Genomic DNA, 19,090 nt, shown 5'->3' on the forward strand with positions numbered 1-19,090 from the left:
AACTCGGCACAATGCCACTTGGCAGAATGATTAGCAAAAGTGTAGGAATACGATTCCTAGTGGCACTGTTGATAACACCCTCCTACTCTCGGGTCCACACTGGTATACCGTATATGTATGTATAATAAATATTTATATATATATATATATATATATATATATATATATATATATATATATATATACACACACACATACATACACACACACAGTTCATATATACATACATATATATTACACACACAAATACAGAAGAGGCCAGAAAGGAAATCAAAGAAGATATTGAAAGAGGTTGTGTATTATGATATGGAATGAGTGAATCTCACCCTAAAAGCACAGGACGGTGGAATAAAACGATTTAGTACAGCAACTGGCTAACCTGGGTAAACCCAGACAATGGCCATCAAAATGGTTGGTGGTGATGTGATTAAATAAGCCTTTAATATGCACCTCTCCAACCTTATAAAAATCCACAAACTAGGAATATTATAAAATCTTACTATCCTCAATGTAGGAAATAGCTTTGGTGGAGAGTGAATTCTGCTGACAACCTGAAAAGAGTTCTTTTCCAACACACACTCACTAAAATAAACACAGATGTGGATATGGAGGGGGAAAAAACACAAATGTGTCTTAATAAAAGCATTTCTTCCTTTTAAAAGCTACAGATAAGCTTTTTATAAAAAAAAAATCCATGCAACGTCAGGAAATATTTTAAAAACATTAGTCAGTGGCTTGACAGACTAACTCCAGGAAAGTATTCAAGACAAAACTGTTCCCGTTTTCAACATTTCAATTTGTAAAAATCTTTTCACAACAAATGCATATGCTTTATATTACTATGAAAAGATTATTTTAGGGCTCTAACTGTTTCCCTTCCATCCCCCACAAAAACATGCTAACATTTTCTGGATTTCATTGCAGGAAAAAAGTCATACATTCACAGTATAAAATGTATGCATAAATAATAAATAGACACAAACAGTCAGGAGAAAATTGTGTAGTTTAACAGGTTTGTTTGAATTTGCTGGGCCAATTTTAGATACCTGCCAAGTTTTAAAAGCATTTTCATATTTTCAGAGAAAACCCAGTGTATGGGCTAAAATAAACTTAAGTTGAGCAGATTTCTGTTATCAGTCTGTGTTTTGACATACAGAATCTGAAGTGACTATTTCTCCCTTTTATACTCTATTATGTAGACTTTACCAGAATGTCTTTAATCCCATACTCTTCCCACACTGTCAGGTACTGTAGTTTAGCACATCCTCCCCCTTCCCTTTTACATTTATAAACTCGGGCAATAAGATATAGTAAAACAACAGGCAGGAATGAAGTTACAAATTCAATTCAATTACATTATGCATCACTGATAATATGCCCAAATTATAAGAAATAAAAGTACAATGGTAGTGTTGGTTATTGGCCCACTGTAAATCCTGACACATGCTCTACAGATACTTCCTGATATCATTCTCCAATGAAACAGCTCAAGTACAACTCCCTTCAGTTACTTTACAATATGTGGATGTAATATTAACTAATGAAACAGTGCACCCCCCCCCCCCAGGTCTAGAATTTTCTATAGTTCCAAACAAAACAAAAAATGAAACAATTAAACCATAAAACTGCCTCTGAAGGTGCAATGAAACTCTGGGGATAGAAAACTAGTTTGACCAGCCTCCTGGTTCTTTAACATTATAAATAAAGGCATACAAAATATACATCAACCTGCTGTATCTGCTAGATCAGGGGTAGGCAACGTCGGTCCTGGAGTGCCACAGTATGTGCAGGTTTTTGTTCCAACCCAGTTCCTTAACGAGAACTCAATTATTGCTGATGAAGCACATATTGCTTAAGTGACATTTTAATGCTTCATTTTAGTGGTCTCGCTTGTTAAGGTTCTCCAACCTTAATTGCTTATTTCAATCTTAAACTGCTGCATTCAGTGTTTTAATTGCTCCTTATTAGCAATAAGATGTAAAACAGGGGTAGGCAATGTCGGTCCTGGTGAGCCGCAGTGGCTACAGGTTTTCATTCAACCCAATTGCTTAATTAGAAACCAATCACTGCCAATCTCAGACCTTATTTAATTTTATGGCTTGTTAGTCTGTGCAATGTAAGGCTTTTATATCATAGATTTTTTTCCTTTCCAAGGATATCATCCAAATGATTTGAAGCCTAAAACAGATCATTTTCAGTCTATCACATTTTTCTATTAAGTGTTTTATTAAATCAAACCGTGCATGATGAACACACACAGATGTAATTGGAAAAAAGCTAGCTGGAGAACTGCTGGCTGCTTTGTCTTTTACATCTTATTGCTAATAAGGAGCAATTAAAACACTGAATGCAGCAGTTTAAGATTGAAATAAGCAATTAAGGTTGGAGAACCTTAACAAGCGAGACCACTAAAATGAAGCATCAAAATGTCACTTAAGCAATATGTGCTTCATCAGCAATAATTGAGTTCTCGTTAAGGAACTGGGTTGGAACAAAAACCTGCACATACTGTGGCACTCCAGGACTGACGTTGCCTACCCCTGTGCTAGATATTACTCATTTAACACTCCACCACAGCCTGCCAATGAGAGGTCAGTTACATTGAGGGGGCAAGTGTCCTTGAGTGCCCCACTACTAATTTACCAAATAAACAAACAGAGGTCTATCTCCATAATGAAATGCTGACATACTTTATGTTATAAATATCTAAGAACTGTTCAAATCAGTTAACGATCACTCTTTTTTTCTTCCATCAGTTAAAATATCTTACTGATAACTTAAATCCATTTTGAGTTGGTTTCAAGCCTCCACTTAACCTTAAGAATATCCGTTGGGGCATGGAGAGGCTGAGCCAGGATTCAAACCCAGGTCACTGGTCTGTGAGAGCGTAGTGTTAATCTTGACACTACTTGCAAAATGATGAACAGTAAGAGCATTAAAACAACAAAAATGGTGTGTATTAAAAATGGTTTAGTAAAATAATGTATGATAAAATGTATCTCTATTTTTCCACATCATCGTAATTATAGCTTTGACCAGTTGCTCACCCTAAAGTATAGTATGCCTTGTTTCACTGAAGAAAAAAAAAAAAGGAAGAAAAAGAAAATTTTTTAAAATCTGATTCTCTTACAAGTTAAAACTGAAGTTTTTACTGTGAGAAATAACAGCATAGCAGAACATACAACTGTCCCAGAAGTAACTTAAATGTTTGAATTTTTTTGAAGTTTTAACAAAAATCCGGCATTTCCACTACACTTAATCATCAGCTGTATTAGGACAACTTCACTCCAATATTTAAGCTGACAATATTTACTAGGGCTGAAACAATTCCTTGTGAAACTCGAGTAATTCGACTACTAAAAATAATTGAAGCAAATTCTTTGCATTGAAGCTTCATTCAATCCATGTAACTACACCTCAACAAGCTCATTGTGTTTCACACAATGATTATTAGAGTCGCACGCACGTTTACACTGTGGATACATGACGTGAATATGTGATTTGGGTGAAGCGAACAGACAGGCCACAGAATAGGACAGAAAATGTAATGAAAAAAATTAACTCTTTAAAGTGTGTCTTATGCGTTATTAATTTATGCCTCAGTTTAAGGCTGTATGTATGCAATTTTTTTTTTAAAGTAGTAATTGATGTATTATTTTTAATTTATTAATTTTTGCATTTCAGGCAATGTCTTCTTTAAAACTCAGAATGTAATATGGCAGTTAAATGCACTAAATGGGTATAGTTTTAACAAATAATTTAAATTTTATAATTTTTACTGATTTTATTTAAGCTATAAAAATATTTTTCTTAATAGGAAATCAACTAGCTGTTAATTTTGAGAGAGATGTCTTATTTTTTGTATATTTACTATTGCTCTTAAGAAAAGCAAAAGTATTTTCATCCAGTTACCTGATTAATAAATAGAATATTCAGCAGAACACTCAATTATTCAAATAATCGATTGCTGCAGCTGTAATATTTACAGTGATTATTTTAAAGCACACATATGCTATTGTTGAATTGAAAAGTCACAAATTCACAGTAATAGACTTGTTCAACACCTGACTAACTCAGATATTTTGGCACTCTTACCACATAACTTGAGTTGAACTTCTACCCCTGAAATTAACCACATTTGCCAACCGAGTAATTAAAGTATTCCACAATTTCACATGTTTTTTAGTGTTTTTTTTTTTTTTTTTTTTACACCTTACTGTATCCTTTACTGTGCTGCCAAAACACTGTGGTGGTAGCCCAGTACACCAGAATATACACTTTTTTCTCAAATTACCAAAACTGAGTACAGCCTTTCTAGTATAGTTTTACACAAAGTCAACTGCACTTCATGGAAGTAGCCTCCTACTATAATTAGAAGTAGAGTGTTGGTTTACGTCTTTTATAATCTGCTTATATTATATATAATTACATTTTGTCTAAAAAATTAAAGACCACTTTATAAAGTTACTAGCTTCTGGATATTTTATTCCTTGAAATCCATCAACATTGCTGCCTGTGCAACAGTAATAAAATTGCATTTTATAGAGTTTGTTTAGTAAATACTAAAGACTTAAAAAGATGCAAAAAGGCATGACAAATGAAGCACTTACCTACACAGTCACAGCACTCATCCCAGAGAGAGCCAAGACACAGCATGCACTCCTTACAGCACGAGCAGTTTTCATCTGTGGGTCGACACTGACATAACTCCTGCACAAGAGAAAACTCTATAAATTAAAATGTGTGTGTGTTATGGGGGGGGGGGGTAGGGGATGGATGAGGTTAGAGAGATAAAAATGGAAATAACTAAATACTCTTGAGTCATCCGCAGTAAATCATAGAGCCTCTGACAAGGCACGGTCTTCCATTTTAAACCAATGACTATTTTACAAACCAGACCCCCTTTTTTTTATTTTTTTTTATTAAATGAAATCAGTATGTAGTTTTAAAACCACATCTAAAAATAGTGTTCTTTTCAGATCAAACAAGAATGTTTAAAATCTCTTAACCTCTGTGTTCACAATTATTAGGCAAATGGTATTTCCTCAGGATTCATTTTACTGTTCAACAACTACAAATCTGTTAGTCATTTCAAAATTTTACTTTACTTCAAACCTGAATGTTTAACAAAGAAAAGTAAGCTTTGTCTTTCAAATAAGCAGCATAAAATGACATATAACATTTGACATAACATTGATATTTTTGCCCTTCTAAAAATATTCCATGACCAATAAAGCCATCTTCCTTTTCAGTAACTGCCATGAGCCCCCCCCCCCCCCACCCACCCACCAAATAAAGTCTGTCACTTTCTTGGTCACAATGAACTTGCATTGAAGCAGCATTCACAGCCTCCCACATGCTATTCAAAGAGATGTATTGTCTTCCTTTACAATAAATCTCACATTTAAAGTTCTTTAAGTTACTTGAGGAATGGGGCCAAGTTAATATTTAGTCATCTTTAAAGACCTATGATGGCCAGCTAAGCAGTGGAGTATTTGGATGCATGCGTAGGAGCACTGTGCCTTCTGGAGTGCAACAGATTTCTACCTGTACCACTGCTTGAAGAAAATATCTTCCAGAAATTGGCAGTACGTTTGGGAGTTCATTTTCAGACTATCATCAACCCGAAAATCTCCAACAATCAACTAATGAACCAAACTTAAAATGACAGCAGTTTAAATCAGACACTAGACACACCCAATCTTGAATGCCAGCCCTATTAAATCTAAATATCACATAAACCTTTCCAGCAATGGGAAATTGGCTGAAAGGTCTCAACAAGCAGCACACTAAACCTCGATCTAAACAAATTCCAGAAGACCAGAGAAAGAAATTTGTTGAAATACGTCAACTGGGAAAGGACTCCAGAAAACCACTGCGAGAGCCATCATGTCTAAATGGAGATAAACTGGAACAGTGTCTAATCTTCCTAGGAATGGCAGGCCTTGTAAAATTAATCTAAGAGCACATTGAAATCTCATCCAGGAAGTCACAGAAGAGCCTAAATGAACATCTAAGGAACTTCAGGCCTCTATGCTCAGTCAATGTCAACATTTGTGATTCCACCTTTATTGTATCTGTAGGAGAGTTGCAAGGTGAAAGGAACTGCTAAAAATGAGGAACATAAAGGATCACCTAACATTTGTCAAATAAACATATTGGTTACTCCAAAAACTTCTGTGATAACATTCTCTGAACAGAGGAGTCAAAAGTGGAACTTTCTGTAAGACAATGGTGCCGGTATCTGATAGAAAGCTAAAAAAAGCTTTCCACGAGAAGGACATCGCACCCAAATTCAAACATGGTGGTGAAAGTGTGATGGTGTGGGGATGCTTCTCTGCTTCAGGGCCTGGATGACTTACCAGAATTGAAAGAAGCACGGAAAGCACCAAAGGGGAACGTCCAGTCGTCAATCTGAAGTTGAAGCAGAACAACCCAGATCACAGCCACTGAATGACTGTGGGGGAAAAAAGTTTTGGCCTAGTCAAAGTCCTGAGTTGAACCCCATTGAGATGTTGTGGTGGGATCATAGTGAGCAGATCATAGTTGAATTCTCTCCAATGTGGCTGAAATAAAACAATTCTGTAGAGAAGAGTGTGCCAAAATTTCTCCACAGTAATGCCAAAGAATGATATCCTGTTGCCGGAAGCATTTAACTGCAGTTGTTGTGGCTACAGGTGGCACAACCAAGTGTTAAGGTTAGAGGGCAATTGCTTTTCCACATGGTGATATAGGAGTTGGTGAACTTATTTCCACTATGATATTTGTTTAATTTTACTATTTATGACATAAAGGCTAGAACCCATTCATCCATCTTTTGAGCACACTTAGCTTAATTTAGGGATGGTTGGATTGAGTGTCTCCCAACTACATCAGACAAGACAGGAACCAACCCTCTCACATGGCTATAGTGCATTGCAGGGTACATTAAGCACATGTATATCCACAATACACTGATTTACAGTCATCAATTAATTTAATCTGCACAACTTTCGTAGCTGGGAGGAAAATCAGAATGCCTGGAGTTGGACTGGGTGAGGAAATTATATATATACACACATACATACATACATACACAGTATACACAGTATATATTATATAAAAACAAAAAAAAAAAGATATGGGAGACACTGAAATCTTCAGACTAACTGGGTCAGGAGGATTGAAATTTCATTTTTACAGGTAGGAGCTGGTCACAACACACACACAGGCGACCATTACATTCTGATTCAGACAGTCTTATACAGCTACTGTATGCCCATCTATAATCCTGCAGCTTTCATGGAAACATGTTTGTAATTATTACTGTTCATCCATTTAACGCTGTTCTTTAACTCTTGTGATGAATGGCCAGCTAAATATTCCGGCCCACACAACACAATGCCTTCTAGTCTCTGGTCCGCCTCCACTCCTCTCCTCTGAGCTCCGTCCTTCTTCCACCCGACTCTTGCCAATGAATGGAGGGAGGTGACCCCTTTTATATACCCTGGGTGGACTCCAGGTACAACCCGAGGAGCTTCTGTAGCCACACCCCTGTGTGGCAGAAGCTCTGGCTGTGTATCCGGAAGTCCTCCAGGTGTCCCCAATCCTCTTCCCCCCAGCACTTCCAGGTGTGGCGGAAGTGCTGAGGTCCAGGGCTCCCAAGGCATCGGGGCGCCCCCTGGCGGTGACCACGGGCACCAACAGGTTTGAGCTTCCAAGCTCTGTACCCGTGGCCCCCAAAGCAACCAGGGCGGGCGCCCCCTCGTGTTCTGGAGGAGGCACAAGCCCTCCTCCTGTCCTCCTGGGCATCCCGGCCGGGCATGAACCCCAGCCGGGTACCACACTCTTTTAGTGTGGATGTCGACTTTTGTCGACAGGAGGGGTTGAGGGCGCATGTCGACATCCAGGAGTAGAGGGAGACAATGAGCTGTTAATGGCAACAAAACTTACTGTTACGTTACAGGCATTCCCTCTCTGCTTGGAGGAATGTTAGACTCATTGACTCTGCATCTAATCCTTCTGTGTGTGTGTGTGTGTTACGAAATGTAAACAAAGGCAAGATGGCACTGACATCTCACAAGGGAGCGAAACAAGTGCAGAAAAGAAAATAATCAGCAGACAATGTTTTGCACATTATCGCGCAGTCAGACTCTGATTTTTCAGAATCGGATTCTGTTGACAGTGATCAGGAGATAGAACAAGAGAGTGAGGAACTGGCATCAGCTGATCGAACTCCAGCCGATGCAGCCCCAGCTGATCGAACTCCAGCCGATGTAGCCCCGGCTGATTGGCTGCCAGCTGGGTGCATCTGCGCAGCTGATGCACCTACAGCAAGGTTCGTGTGGGAGGAATACCCAGACATTGATCTGTAGGAGCCATACTGGCTACCGGACTTCACAAGACAGCATGGCTTGCTGCGGGACACGACAGACTACTAGCCACTGAACTACTTTCAGGCTGTTCTCTCCTGATGCTGCTTTTCAGCTACTGTCAGACGAGACAAATAGGTAGGCAGAGAAATTTTTTGAATCGCGGGCTGCGCTTGTACCACATTCTCGTTTTTCAAAGTGGAAACCCACAACAAAAGACGAGATGAAGGGCGTTGTGGCATTACAAATAGAGATGGGACTAGACTGGTGATATAACTTCAGGGAGCATTGGTCCAAATTTGCTTTGTCCCCTGGTAGCTTTAGACAGATTATGCCGCTGCAAAGTTTTATTCACTTCTGTGATAACCAGAAGCAAATCCAAAGGGGTGAGCCAGGCTACAAGCCCCATGTATAAAGTTCAGCCCCTGCGTGACATTGTGGAACCAACATATAAACAAATTTATCAGCCTGGCTGTGATTTGTCTGTGCATGAATCTATGAAATAATAAAATAATAATAAAATAGAAGGGACACCAATATATGCCAGATAAGCCCACAAAGTATGGCATAAAGGATTTTGTACTGGCAGAAGCAAACACTACACTACATATAGAGGAAAGTATTTCTTTCAAAGACAGAACTGTCCCTTGACAAGTCAGGTTGTGCAGGAGCTGCTTCAGGGCTATGAACATTTGGGTCATGTTGTGTACATGGACAATGTTTATACATCACCAGAATTGTTCATGGAGCTACAGAGCAGGGAAATTGGAGCTTGTGGCATAGTGAGGGTGAACAGGAGACACATGGCTTCACAGTTGAAGCCAGACAGGCTGAAGATGGAGAGGTGACAATACGGTTTTCATGCGGGCAGAAAACTTGGTGGCAGTGGCATGGCACGATGTCAAATGGGTGATATGTCTCTCTATAGTACACACTAACAATACATGTGAGAAAGTGCAGCAACAGACAATTGAAAAGGAAGCACCAGTGCAACACATATTGTAAGCAGTCCAATGTGGCAATGCATGCAATTGGCTGCTTTGAGCGACATCATACTTTGCAGGACTCTGCTGTGTAACATGTATGTGAAATCATATAGTATGCAGGCTCAAACAACATGCAAGACAGTAACATTTGTCAAAAGTAAATATTTTTTATTTGATTTGATGTGTTAAACCAGGTAAACAGGCAATTCTAAACTAACTTGTTATGAACGAGTATGTACAATTGCTTCCTGAAAACTACATCTGTAAAATGCCACCTCATGATGTGTTAAGAGGCTCCAAAGGGGGAGGGTTGAGCCCAGTATTATGTCACTTGCCATGCTTGCTGCTTGGTCATCCAATTATTTACAGTTCATTGTCTGTATTGTATGAACTAAGCAAACTGCCTACAGTAAACATTCACATCAGTTAATTTAACCTATCCAACATACCCTGATTATATAAAGCAAAATGAGAACAAATGTTGACAATGGCAATAAATGGACAGGGGAAAGTACATGGCAACTCTAAAGTCTTTAATTGGAAATTTAGTCTTCAGTCAAGGCCGTTTCCATATTAACCAGCCTAAATTATCAGAATCAATAATGGATTTCATCATCATACCTAATGAGTCACATTTTAAACACACATTATAAGCCATCATAATCTTGCTTAGTGAGACTGAGAATCTGAGTGTTGGGGCAAAAATGGAGATGTGTTTTTTTTTTTTTCCCCTGAGTTGATATTTGGTTGGTATCTCAACTCATCATCACACTGGAGTTTGAAGTACATTATCCATCCATCCATCCTTTCTCCTCCACTTATCCGAGGTCGGGTCGCGGGGGCAGCAGCTTGAGCAGAGATGCCCAGACTTCCCTCTCCCCGGCCACTTCTTCTAGCTCTTCCGGGAGAATCCTGAGACATTCCCAGGCCAGCCGGGAGACATAGTCCCTCCACCGTGTCCTGGGTCTTCCCCGGGGCCTCCTCCTGGTTGGACGTGCCCGGAACACCTCACCAGGGAGGCATCCTGATCAGATGCCCGAGCCACCTCATCTGACTCCTTTCGATGCGGAGGAGAAGCGGCTCTACTCTGAGCCCCTCGCGGATGACTGAGCTTCTCACCCTATCTTTAAGGGAGAGCCCAGACACCCTGCGGAGGAAACTCATTTCAGCCGCTTGTATTCGCGATCTCATTCTTTCGGTCACTACCCATAGCTCATGACCATAGGTGAGGGTAGGAACATAGATCGACCGGTAAATTGAGAGCTTTGCCTTATGGCTCAGCTCCTTTTTCACCACGACAGACCGATGCAGAGCCCGCATCACTGCGGACGCCGCACCGATCCGCCTGTCGATCTCACGCTCCATTCTTCCCTCACTCGTGAACAAGACCCCGAGATACTTGAACTCCTCCACTTGAGGCAGGATCTCGCTCCCAACCCTGAGAGGGCACTCCACCCTTCTCCGGCTGAGGACCATGGTCTCGGATTTGGAGGTGCTAATTCCCATCCCAGCCGCTTCACACTCAGCTGCGAACCGATCCAGAGAGAGCTGAAGATCACGGCCTGATGAAGCAAACAGGACAACATCATCTGCAAAAAGCAGTGACCCAATCCTGAGTCCACCAAACCGGACCCCCTCATCACCCTGGCTGCGCCTAGAAATTCTGTCCATAAAAGTTATGAACAGAATCGGTGACAAAGGGCAGCCCTGGCGGAGTCCAACTCTCACTGGAAACGGGTTCGACTTACTGCCGGCAATGCGGACCAAGCTCTGACACCGGTTGTACAGGGACCGAACCGCCCTTATCAGGGGGTCCGGTACTCCATACTCCCGGAGCACCTCCCACAGGATCCCCCGAGGAACACGGTCGAACGCCTTTTCCAAGTCCACAAAACACATGTAGACTGGTTGGGCGAACTCCCATGCACCCTCCAGGACTCTGCTAAGGGTGTAGAGCTGGTCCACTGTTCCACGACCAGGACGAAAACCACACTGTTCCTCCTGAATCCGAGGTTCGACTATCCGACGGACCCTCCTCTCCAGAACCCCCGAATAGACTTTTCCAGGGAGGCTGAGGAGTGTGATCCCTCTGTAGTTGGAACACACCCTCCGATCCCCCTTCTTAAAGAGGGGGACCACCACCCCGGTCTGCCAATCCAGAGGCACTGTCCCTGATGTCCATGCGATGTTGTAGAGACGTGTCAACCAAAACAGCCCTACAACATCCAGAGCCTTGAGGAACTCTGGGCGTATCTCATCCACCCCCGGGGCCCTGCCACCAAGGAGTTTTTTGACCACCTCCGAGTCCCCAGGCTCTGCTTCCTCATTGGAAGGCATGTTAATGGGATTGAGGAGGTCTTCGAAGTACTCCCCCCACCGACTCACAACGTCCCAAGTCGAGGTCAGCAGCGCACCATCACCACCATATACAGTGTTGACACTGCACTGCTTCCCCCTCCTGAGACGCCGGACGGTGGACCAGAATCTCCTCGAAGCCGTCCGAAAGTAGTTATCCATGGCCTCCCCAAACTCCTCCCACGCCCGAGTTTTTGCCTCAGCAACCACCGAAGCTGCATTCCGCTTGGCCTGCCGGTACCTATCAGCTGCCTCCAGGGTCCCACAGGACAAAAGGGACCGGTAGGACTCCTTCTTCAGCTTGACGGCATCCCTCACCGCCGGTGTCCACCAACGGGTTCGGGGATTGCCGCCACGACAGGCACCGACCACCTTACGGCCACAGCTCCGGTCAGCCGCCTCAATAGAGGCACGGAACATGGTCCATTCGGACTCAATGTCCCCCACCTCCCTCGGGACATGGTCGAAGTTCTGCCGGAGGTGGGAGTTGAAGCTACTTCTGACAGGGGGCTCTGCCAGACGTTCCCAGCAGACCCTCACAACACATTTGGGCCTACCAGGCCTGACCGGCATCCTCCCCCACCATCGAAGCCAACTCACCACCAGGTGGTGATCAGTTGATAGCTCCGCCCCTCTCTTCACCCGAGTGTCCAGGATATGTGGCCGCAAGTCCGACGACACGACCACAAAGTCGATCATCGAACTGAGGCCTAGGGTGTCCTGGTGCAAAGTGCACATATGAACACCCCTATGCTTGAACATGGTGTTTGTTATGGACAATCCGTGACGAGTACAGAAGTCCAATAACAAAACACCGCTCGGGGTCAGATCGGGGGGGCCATTCCTCCGAATCACGCCCTTCCAGGTCTCACTGTCATTGCCCACATGAGCATTGAAGTCCTCCAGCAGTACAAGGGAGTCCCCAGAAGGTATGCCCTCTAGCACACCCTCTAGGGACTCCAAAAAGGGTGGGTACTCTGAACTGCTGTTCGGTGCATACGCACAAACAACAGTTAGGACCCGTCCCCACACCCGAAGGCGGAGGGAGGCTACCCTCTCGTCTACCGGGGTAAACCCCAATGTACAGGCTCCAAGTCGGGGGGCAATAAGTATACCCACACCCGCTCGGTACATTATTAAAAAAAAAAAAAAAATTAAAATTGGGGATTGATTCCCCTTCAGGCAAACTCCTTACGTTAAATAAGCCTGATTGAAATTTAACTCATTTTAATAAAAATATACAAAAAAAATTAAAAAAAAAAACATTCTAGCCCAGAGAGTTCTTTAAAAAGGCAGGAGAGATACTTTATACGTCAGTGATTTTTACTTTGGTATTGACCACTGAGGTGATAAAAGACTGCTTTCTAATTTATATTGATGGAATAACAAATGAAGAAAAAAAAAAAAGCTAAATAAAGCTCTTCTAAGGGGCGAGGTCTTGGCACCTCACGAAAGAGAAAACACCAAAGTCTACTAGGAACAAAAAAGGAAAGTAGCATTTATTTGTGAGAAAGTTTTTTTTTCCCCCCAGAAGCTCTCATTCAAATGTGTGCAGACATGCCCCTGCTGGGCTATCATTTTCGACATTTAAAACTGCTACCACACCCTATTAATGGCCAGTGCTTGGCTGCGCCTTTAACGACACGGCAGTTAAAGCTCATGCACTACAGAGAGCCTGTCATTACAGCCACAAGCGGTTTCTCCATGATAGACAGACATGACAACATTTGTATTGAGACAGAAAAAAAAAAAAAGAAAAAAAAAAAAAATCACATTCACCTGAAAAGCTTACATGTAAACAAATGCAGTAGCAAGAAGAATCACAACATTTACCAAGCGCTACTAAGGCTTCTACAGACCTTCAAGGAGGTGTTACTGAGATGTACATCTTTGGGTAGACACGTGGCGAGGAAGCAATTACTTATTGAACGATATATTTTATGCTACACTTACAAAAAATATTGAAACCATTTAAATTTTGTATGCTCATATCTTAAAAAAAAATAGTTATTAAATTTCATGGCTTTAAATTTGTCATGTTTAAACACTTTGTGAAACAAAGTGGAGAAATATTTATTGATACAAAACAATAGTGTTAACTTCTCTATCTCGAATGAGAATTTGTTAGCAGTGTACTAATGATTAACATTTGTAACGCACTTAGTATCTGAATGCATTTAGAGAGAATTAAGTACAGTAAATGCATACAAGATTGAATGATAAACTTCTTCAGCATAAGCAAATGTTCTATATTTTTACTAAAAGCAAAGTGGATTGATTCAGGAGTCAAGAAAAAGTTTCCACTTTCTAATAATATGGAGGAAACACAACATGTGCAGAATTGTTAGGGAGAAAGCATTTCACTAAAAAGTGATGGCCTCAGAGGTGTTAATTTTACTTACTGCACTTAATCGGTACAATAAAGTCATGAAAATAAAACATCACCAACCAAGAGCTCCCACACAACCAGTTTAATTAAAACACACACATTATTCCTCATAAAGTTGATTTGGAGTAAACCAGCTAATTTGGAAAATTGACATTAAACCGATGAAGATAATGGTGGTTATCAGCATAGTTATGTCTTAATGTACCAGTTTCATTTCCTATTATTGCTACACAATACAAGGATTGCAGCTTACGTAAGAGCCTTGAAAGTCCAGACCTCAAAGTAAAAGATGCAAATGATAAATGAAGTTACAGCATAACAGAGTTAAAATATCTGACTGCAGCTGTGGCCCCATCCACTCTACCAAGTTTTTGTTTAAACATAGACATTAATTTCTATTTTCATATTTTGTCCACACTACCCCAGTGTTTTCAGCCCCTGAAAATAAACACTTTTGAAAACATTCTCCAGGGCCATGTACTTCTGAATGCACAGACACAGCATTGTAATGTGGACAGGTGAAAATAAAGATTTGTTTGAAAACTCAGACTCTTAATCACACTCTGATTGGTTTGTACTTATTATGTGGCCCTTCCTTGATTGGCTTCTGCTCATTACAACATTTCATTCCATGGATGGTCACCATCCACGGAAAAAGAAAATTCCAGCACAGAAAACATAGAAGAGTTGCAGTCCACGGCACTTCTTGTGCTGCTTAACTGTATGCATCTAAATTATGTTTTGTACAGTTTGAATGCTACATATTTGAGCAAAAGACAAATAATTAGCTGGCTGCTATAGTACTGGGCTGGCAGCACTACCACTACTTTAAGGATTTTTTTCTGGCAGTGCATGCATCCCCAATGTAGGTGAATGTCTACTTAATGTGTTTTCTGTCCTTTTAGTAATAATGGAGATACTTTTGTAAATAATGTAAAAACACTAGTGTGGATAGAGATAACGTTAATTTAAAAACTGTTATTGGACTATGGACACTGAGTTAACTGTGCCATGATTGTTTATTTATAATTATAGTTACGATGTAGCAGGATGCACATATCTGAGTTTCTAAGCAAGGATTACCGTGGATGGCCAAGAAAGCACAAATAATTGAAACTAACCAAGGCACAGTATAAAAACTTTTCTCTCTAAAAAGACTACATATTTAATGTAAGGAAAACAGACAGCTTTACAGGTGACAGAAGGAGAAGTAGGGAATTGGGACTAGAATTTGGTTGTGAGATGTAGTGGCATTTTTAAATCCACCATCTGCCTGCCATGATTCATTACACCAGGAGGCACATACCAATGACTTCCATCCCTTCCAAGATATTTAGCTGCACTATTACATAGTTATTCTGTCTGCTCCAATACTTGTTTTTCAATGATAATGCATGCTTTTTTATAGTACCTTTCCCATGCTTGTTCCATTAATGTAGCAGAGCCATGTCCAAGTTCACCGTGAAACCTTCAATGGGAGACAATGAAAGAACACCATGGCGGAAATACATAAAATAAATATCTAGCATGTATTGTGTGCATTAGTTGGGCTTTGCTATTTTGTAACAATACATACAGAAAATACTGTATATTAAGTGAAAAATTTACTATGGTTAATGAATAAGTACTAAGATATGTGGGCGCGGTATCACAACAATCAAATTTTACTGATATGATTATACACAAACTAATTAAACAAATGTCATTTCTGATTGCTGAAAAAAGTTATAAATAAAAAATTAGTCAGTGGCTTGTAACATTTACATGCAACTATCTATAAAGACCCTGTTAGAACAGCCAAACTACTGCTAGAGGTGAATGCTGGTCGGCTCTATTCTGATGCAATGCTTGGTGGCCGAAGAAAAAGCAAAATATATCTGAAATTAGACTTCTATTCGGTACAACACACTGCATAAAAAGACACATTACACATTCCTGAGGATGACATAAGCACCTATTGATTACCAAAAAAGGTGTGTCCACAAGGAATAGGAAATCTAATAATAATAATAATAATACATTTTATTTATATAGCGCCTTTCCCATGCTCAAGGCACTTACAGAATACTAGCCATGTGCGCCCAACTACGTTGAGTGTGTTAAATGCGGCTGCCAGTCATGAACGGGGCCCTTCATCGCACAGCATTATGATTTTTATAAGGGAAACAAAATTACAAAAGAAAACCCTTGGACATTGACTCGATAGGAATGGCCTACACGGAATCACTGTCCGAATAGTAATTATGTGGTGGTGTAGGAGCATTTCTGCTTCTCTCCGTTCACAGTCCGTCTCGTTTTCACGACGCTGTCATTTCCTCTCAAGATCTCTTCTCAACCTTTCTCCAATCTCGCAGGTTGCTTTGTGGCAATCCAAAGAGTAAGGCAATATACACGGAGCAATGTTTATAAAAGGGGGACACATAGGTATCCAGGCTCTTTAAAGCATAAATAGGGATCACTTCACTGACATGTGAGCAAGCCACGGTACAACTGTGAGACGCGCAGCACTCGCCGGCTACAACGTAACGATAATAATTTCCGGAACGTACTGTTACGTTGTCATTCATTTTACCCACTGTCTTTTTTTCTTTCATATGTTACGTAAGCACGCACCTTTTATCTTCGGCAATCTCATTCTCTAACCAGGCCTCAGGCGCTAACTAGCATAACACTGTCCACCACCCCTTCCGTTATTCTGGCACATTGTTGACATCCGTGAGTAACAACAATGTACTAAACTGGAAGGTGGTCTATGCATGCGTGGAATTCGCGGACAAACAAAGATCAAGACCCAAATGAAGATTATATATAAAGATTAGTTAATTTAAAGCACAACAATTTGTTTAGTTTGAATATCTGTGTTTTGAGGTGTGACTGGAGTACTACAGTCTTCAGTAGTATAAGCCTGGAGGAGATTCTTAATGCAATGCCTATGTTTTAGCTGTCTCTCTACTGCCATCTAGTGCATCTTCTTCTAATTCATTTGCGGACAAACAAAGATCAAGATCCAAATGAAGATTATATATAGAGATAATAAAGAACGGCAGTGTATACAGTATATAGCATTGTACAAACCAGATACATAAATAAAGAAGATTAAGACAGTGAATTCTGAAAAATTCTGAGTTTTGAATAAGCTGGAGCTGTGATATAAGATTAGAAGGGGTACCTGCCAGTAGGGAATTACAATAATCGATGCGGGATGTGATAAAAGCACGGACATGTTTCTCAGCATTAGAGAAGGAGAGGAAGGAGCGAACACGTGTCCGGATATATGTTACGGAGGTGAAAGTAAGAAAGTTTCTTAATGTGATTTATGTGGGCGGAATAAGAGAGAGGAATCAAAAATGACACCAAGATTTTTTACAGTAGAGGCAGGTCTGATGAGATCACCGCCAAGATAGACTGGGAAGGAGCTCATTTTATTAAGTTGCATTTCAGTCCCAATTTGCAGGAGTTCAGTTTTATTGCAATTTAATTTTAAAGAGTTCTGCTCCATCCAGGTTTTAATTTCACTAAGACAGGTTGTGAGCTGAGGAAGCTCTGATGTTCCACTTTTAACACTGAAGTAGAGTTGAGTATCGTCTGCATAAAAATGATAACCCAGTCCATAGCTATGGATATGGCCAAGCAGAAGCATGTAAATACAGAAAAGCAGAGGACCAAGGACAGAGCCTTGAGGGACTCCTTGTGTGACTGGCGCTGAACTGGATCTGCTGTTGCCAAGACTAACAAACTCTTGCTTATCAGTCAGATAGGACTTGAACCAGTGGAGGGAAGTACCAGAGATACCCAGCATGTTCTCCATTCTGGACAGTAGGATGTCATGTCTGACAGTGTCAAATGCTGCACTGAGGTCTAACAGAATTAATATGCTAGTTTATCCAGAGTCTGCTGCCATAAGCAAATCATTGGTTACCCGTAGCAGAGCAGTTTCACAGCTGTGCCGCGCCCTGAAACCAGACTGAAAGGGTTCCATCAAATTATTAGAGGTTAGGTAACTGGTGAGTTAGGAAGCTACAACACACTCAAGAACTTTTGACAGGAAAGGTAAGTGGGAAATAGGCCGGAAATTGTTAAGATTGTCAGCATCAAGACCAGACTTTTTTAACATTGGGATTACAGAAGCAATTTTAAAAGTGAGCGGCACAGAGCCAGTGTCAAGGGATGAGTTTATTATTGTTGTAACAGTCAGGATTATGGCATGAAGGCAGGATTTAAGTAGTGTGGTGGGGATTGAGTCCAGTACACAAGTAGTTGGCCTCATTTTACAAAGCAGGTTATCTATCTATCTATCTATCTATCTATCTATCTATCTATCTATCTATCTATCTATTAACAAACGCAGATGTGACTGGTGAGAACTTAGAGAAGGAGCTGGATGGAGTGGGAAAACAGGGAGAGATATAAACAGATGACGTATTTATGTTGGTTGAATTACTTAGATCGTTAATTTTGTTACGGAAAAAGTGGAGGAATTCCTCAGACTTCAGTACAAGAGGTAGTTGGAATAGATGCGTGTTCGAGTAGTTTATTAACTACAGAGAACAAAACCCTTGGGTTATCATGGCCACTTTCTATTATTCTGCCATAATGGGTGTTCTTGGCAGAAGTTAGTGCTTCTCTGTAAGCTCTTTGGTGGTCAGAGAAAGCCTGGATGTGCACGGTGAGGCCAGTTTTACATGACATTCTCTCAAGGCGTCGGCCAGCTGCTTTCATAGATCGCAATTCTGAATTATACCAAGGAGCTGAACGCTTAAAGGAAACCTTCTTATGTTTTAAAGGAGCTGTTTTATCTAATGCTGAATGAAGGGCTGAGTTATAGTGGTCAGCAAGACTATCTAGTGTTGATGGAATAGGTGAAGACAGTAAAAGATCAGAAATGGATCCAGAAAGGATAGAGGGACAGATATTTTTAAGGTTTCTGTAAGAAATTTGTTGTTTACAGGTAAGAGGAGGGAAAGGCAGTGAAACAGTGAAAAATACTGCTTTATGGTCAGAGAGTCCCA

At 40.8% G+C, this 19,090-nt stretch overlaps 1 protein-coding gene across 1 annotated transcript in view; it reads right to left on the reverse strand.

Annotated features, from left to right (window-relative positions):
• twsg1a (twisted gastrulation BMP signaling modulator 1a) overlaps positions 1–19,090 on the reverse strand; it is an 83,577-nt gene that overhangs the window by 15,240 nt on the left and 49,247 nt on the right. The window contains exon 3 of the mRNA XM_028803698.2: positions 4,611–4,710. Within this exon, the coding sequence (XP_028659531.1) occupies positions 4,611–4,710 (100 nt within the window). The remainder of the gene's footprint in view (positions 1–4,610; positions 4,711–19,090) is intronic.

This window comes from Erpetoichthys calabaricus, chromosome 6 (assembly GCF_900747795.2).
Source record: "Erpetoichthys calabaricus chromosome 6, fErpCal1.3, whole genome shotgun sequence".
In the NCBI taxonomy this organism is placed as follows: domain Eukaryota; kingdom Metazoa; phylum Chordata; class Cladistia; order Polypteriformes; family Polypteridae; genus Erpetoichthys; species Erpetoichthys calabaricus.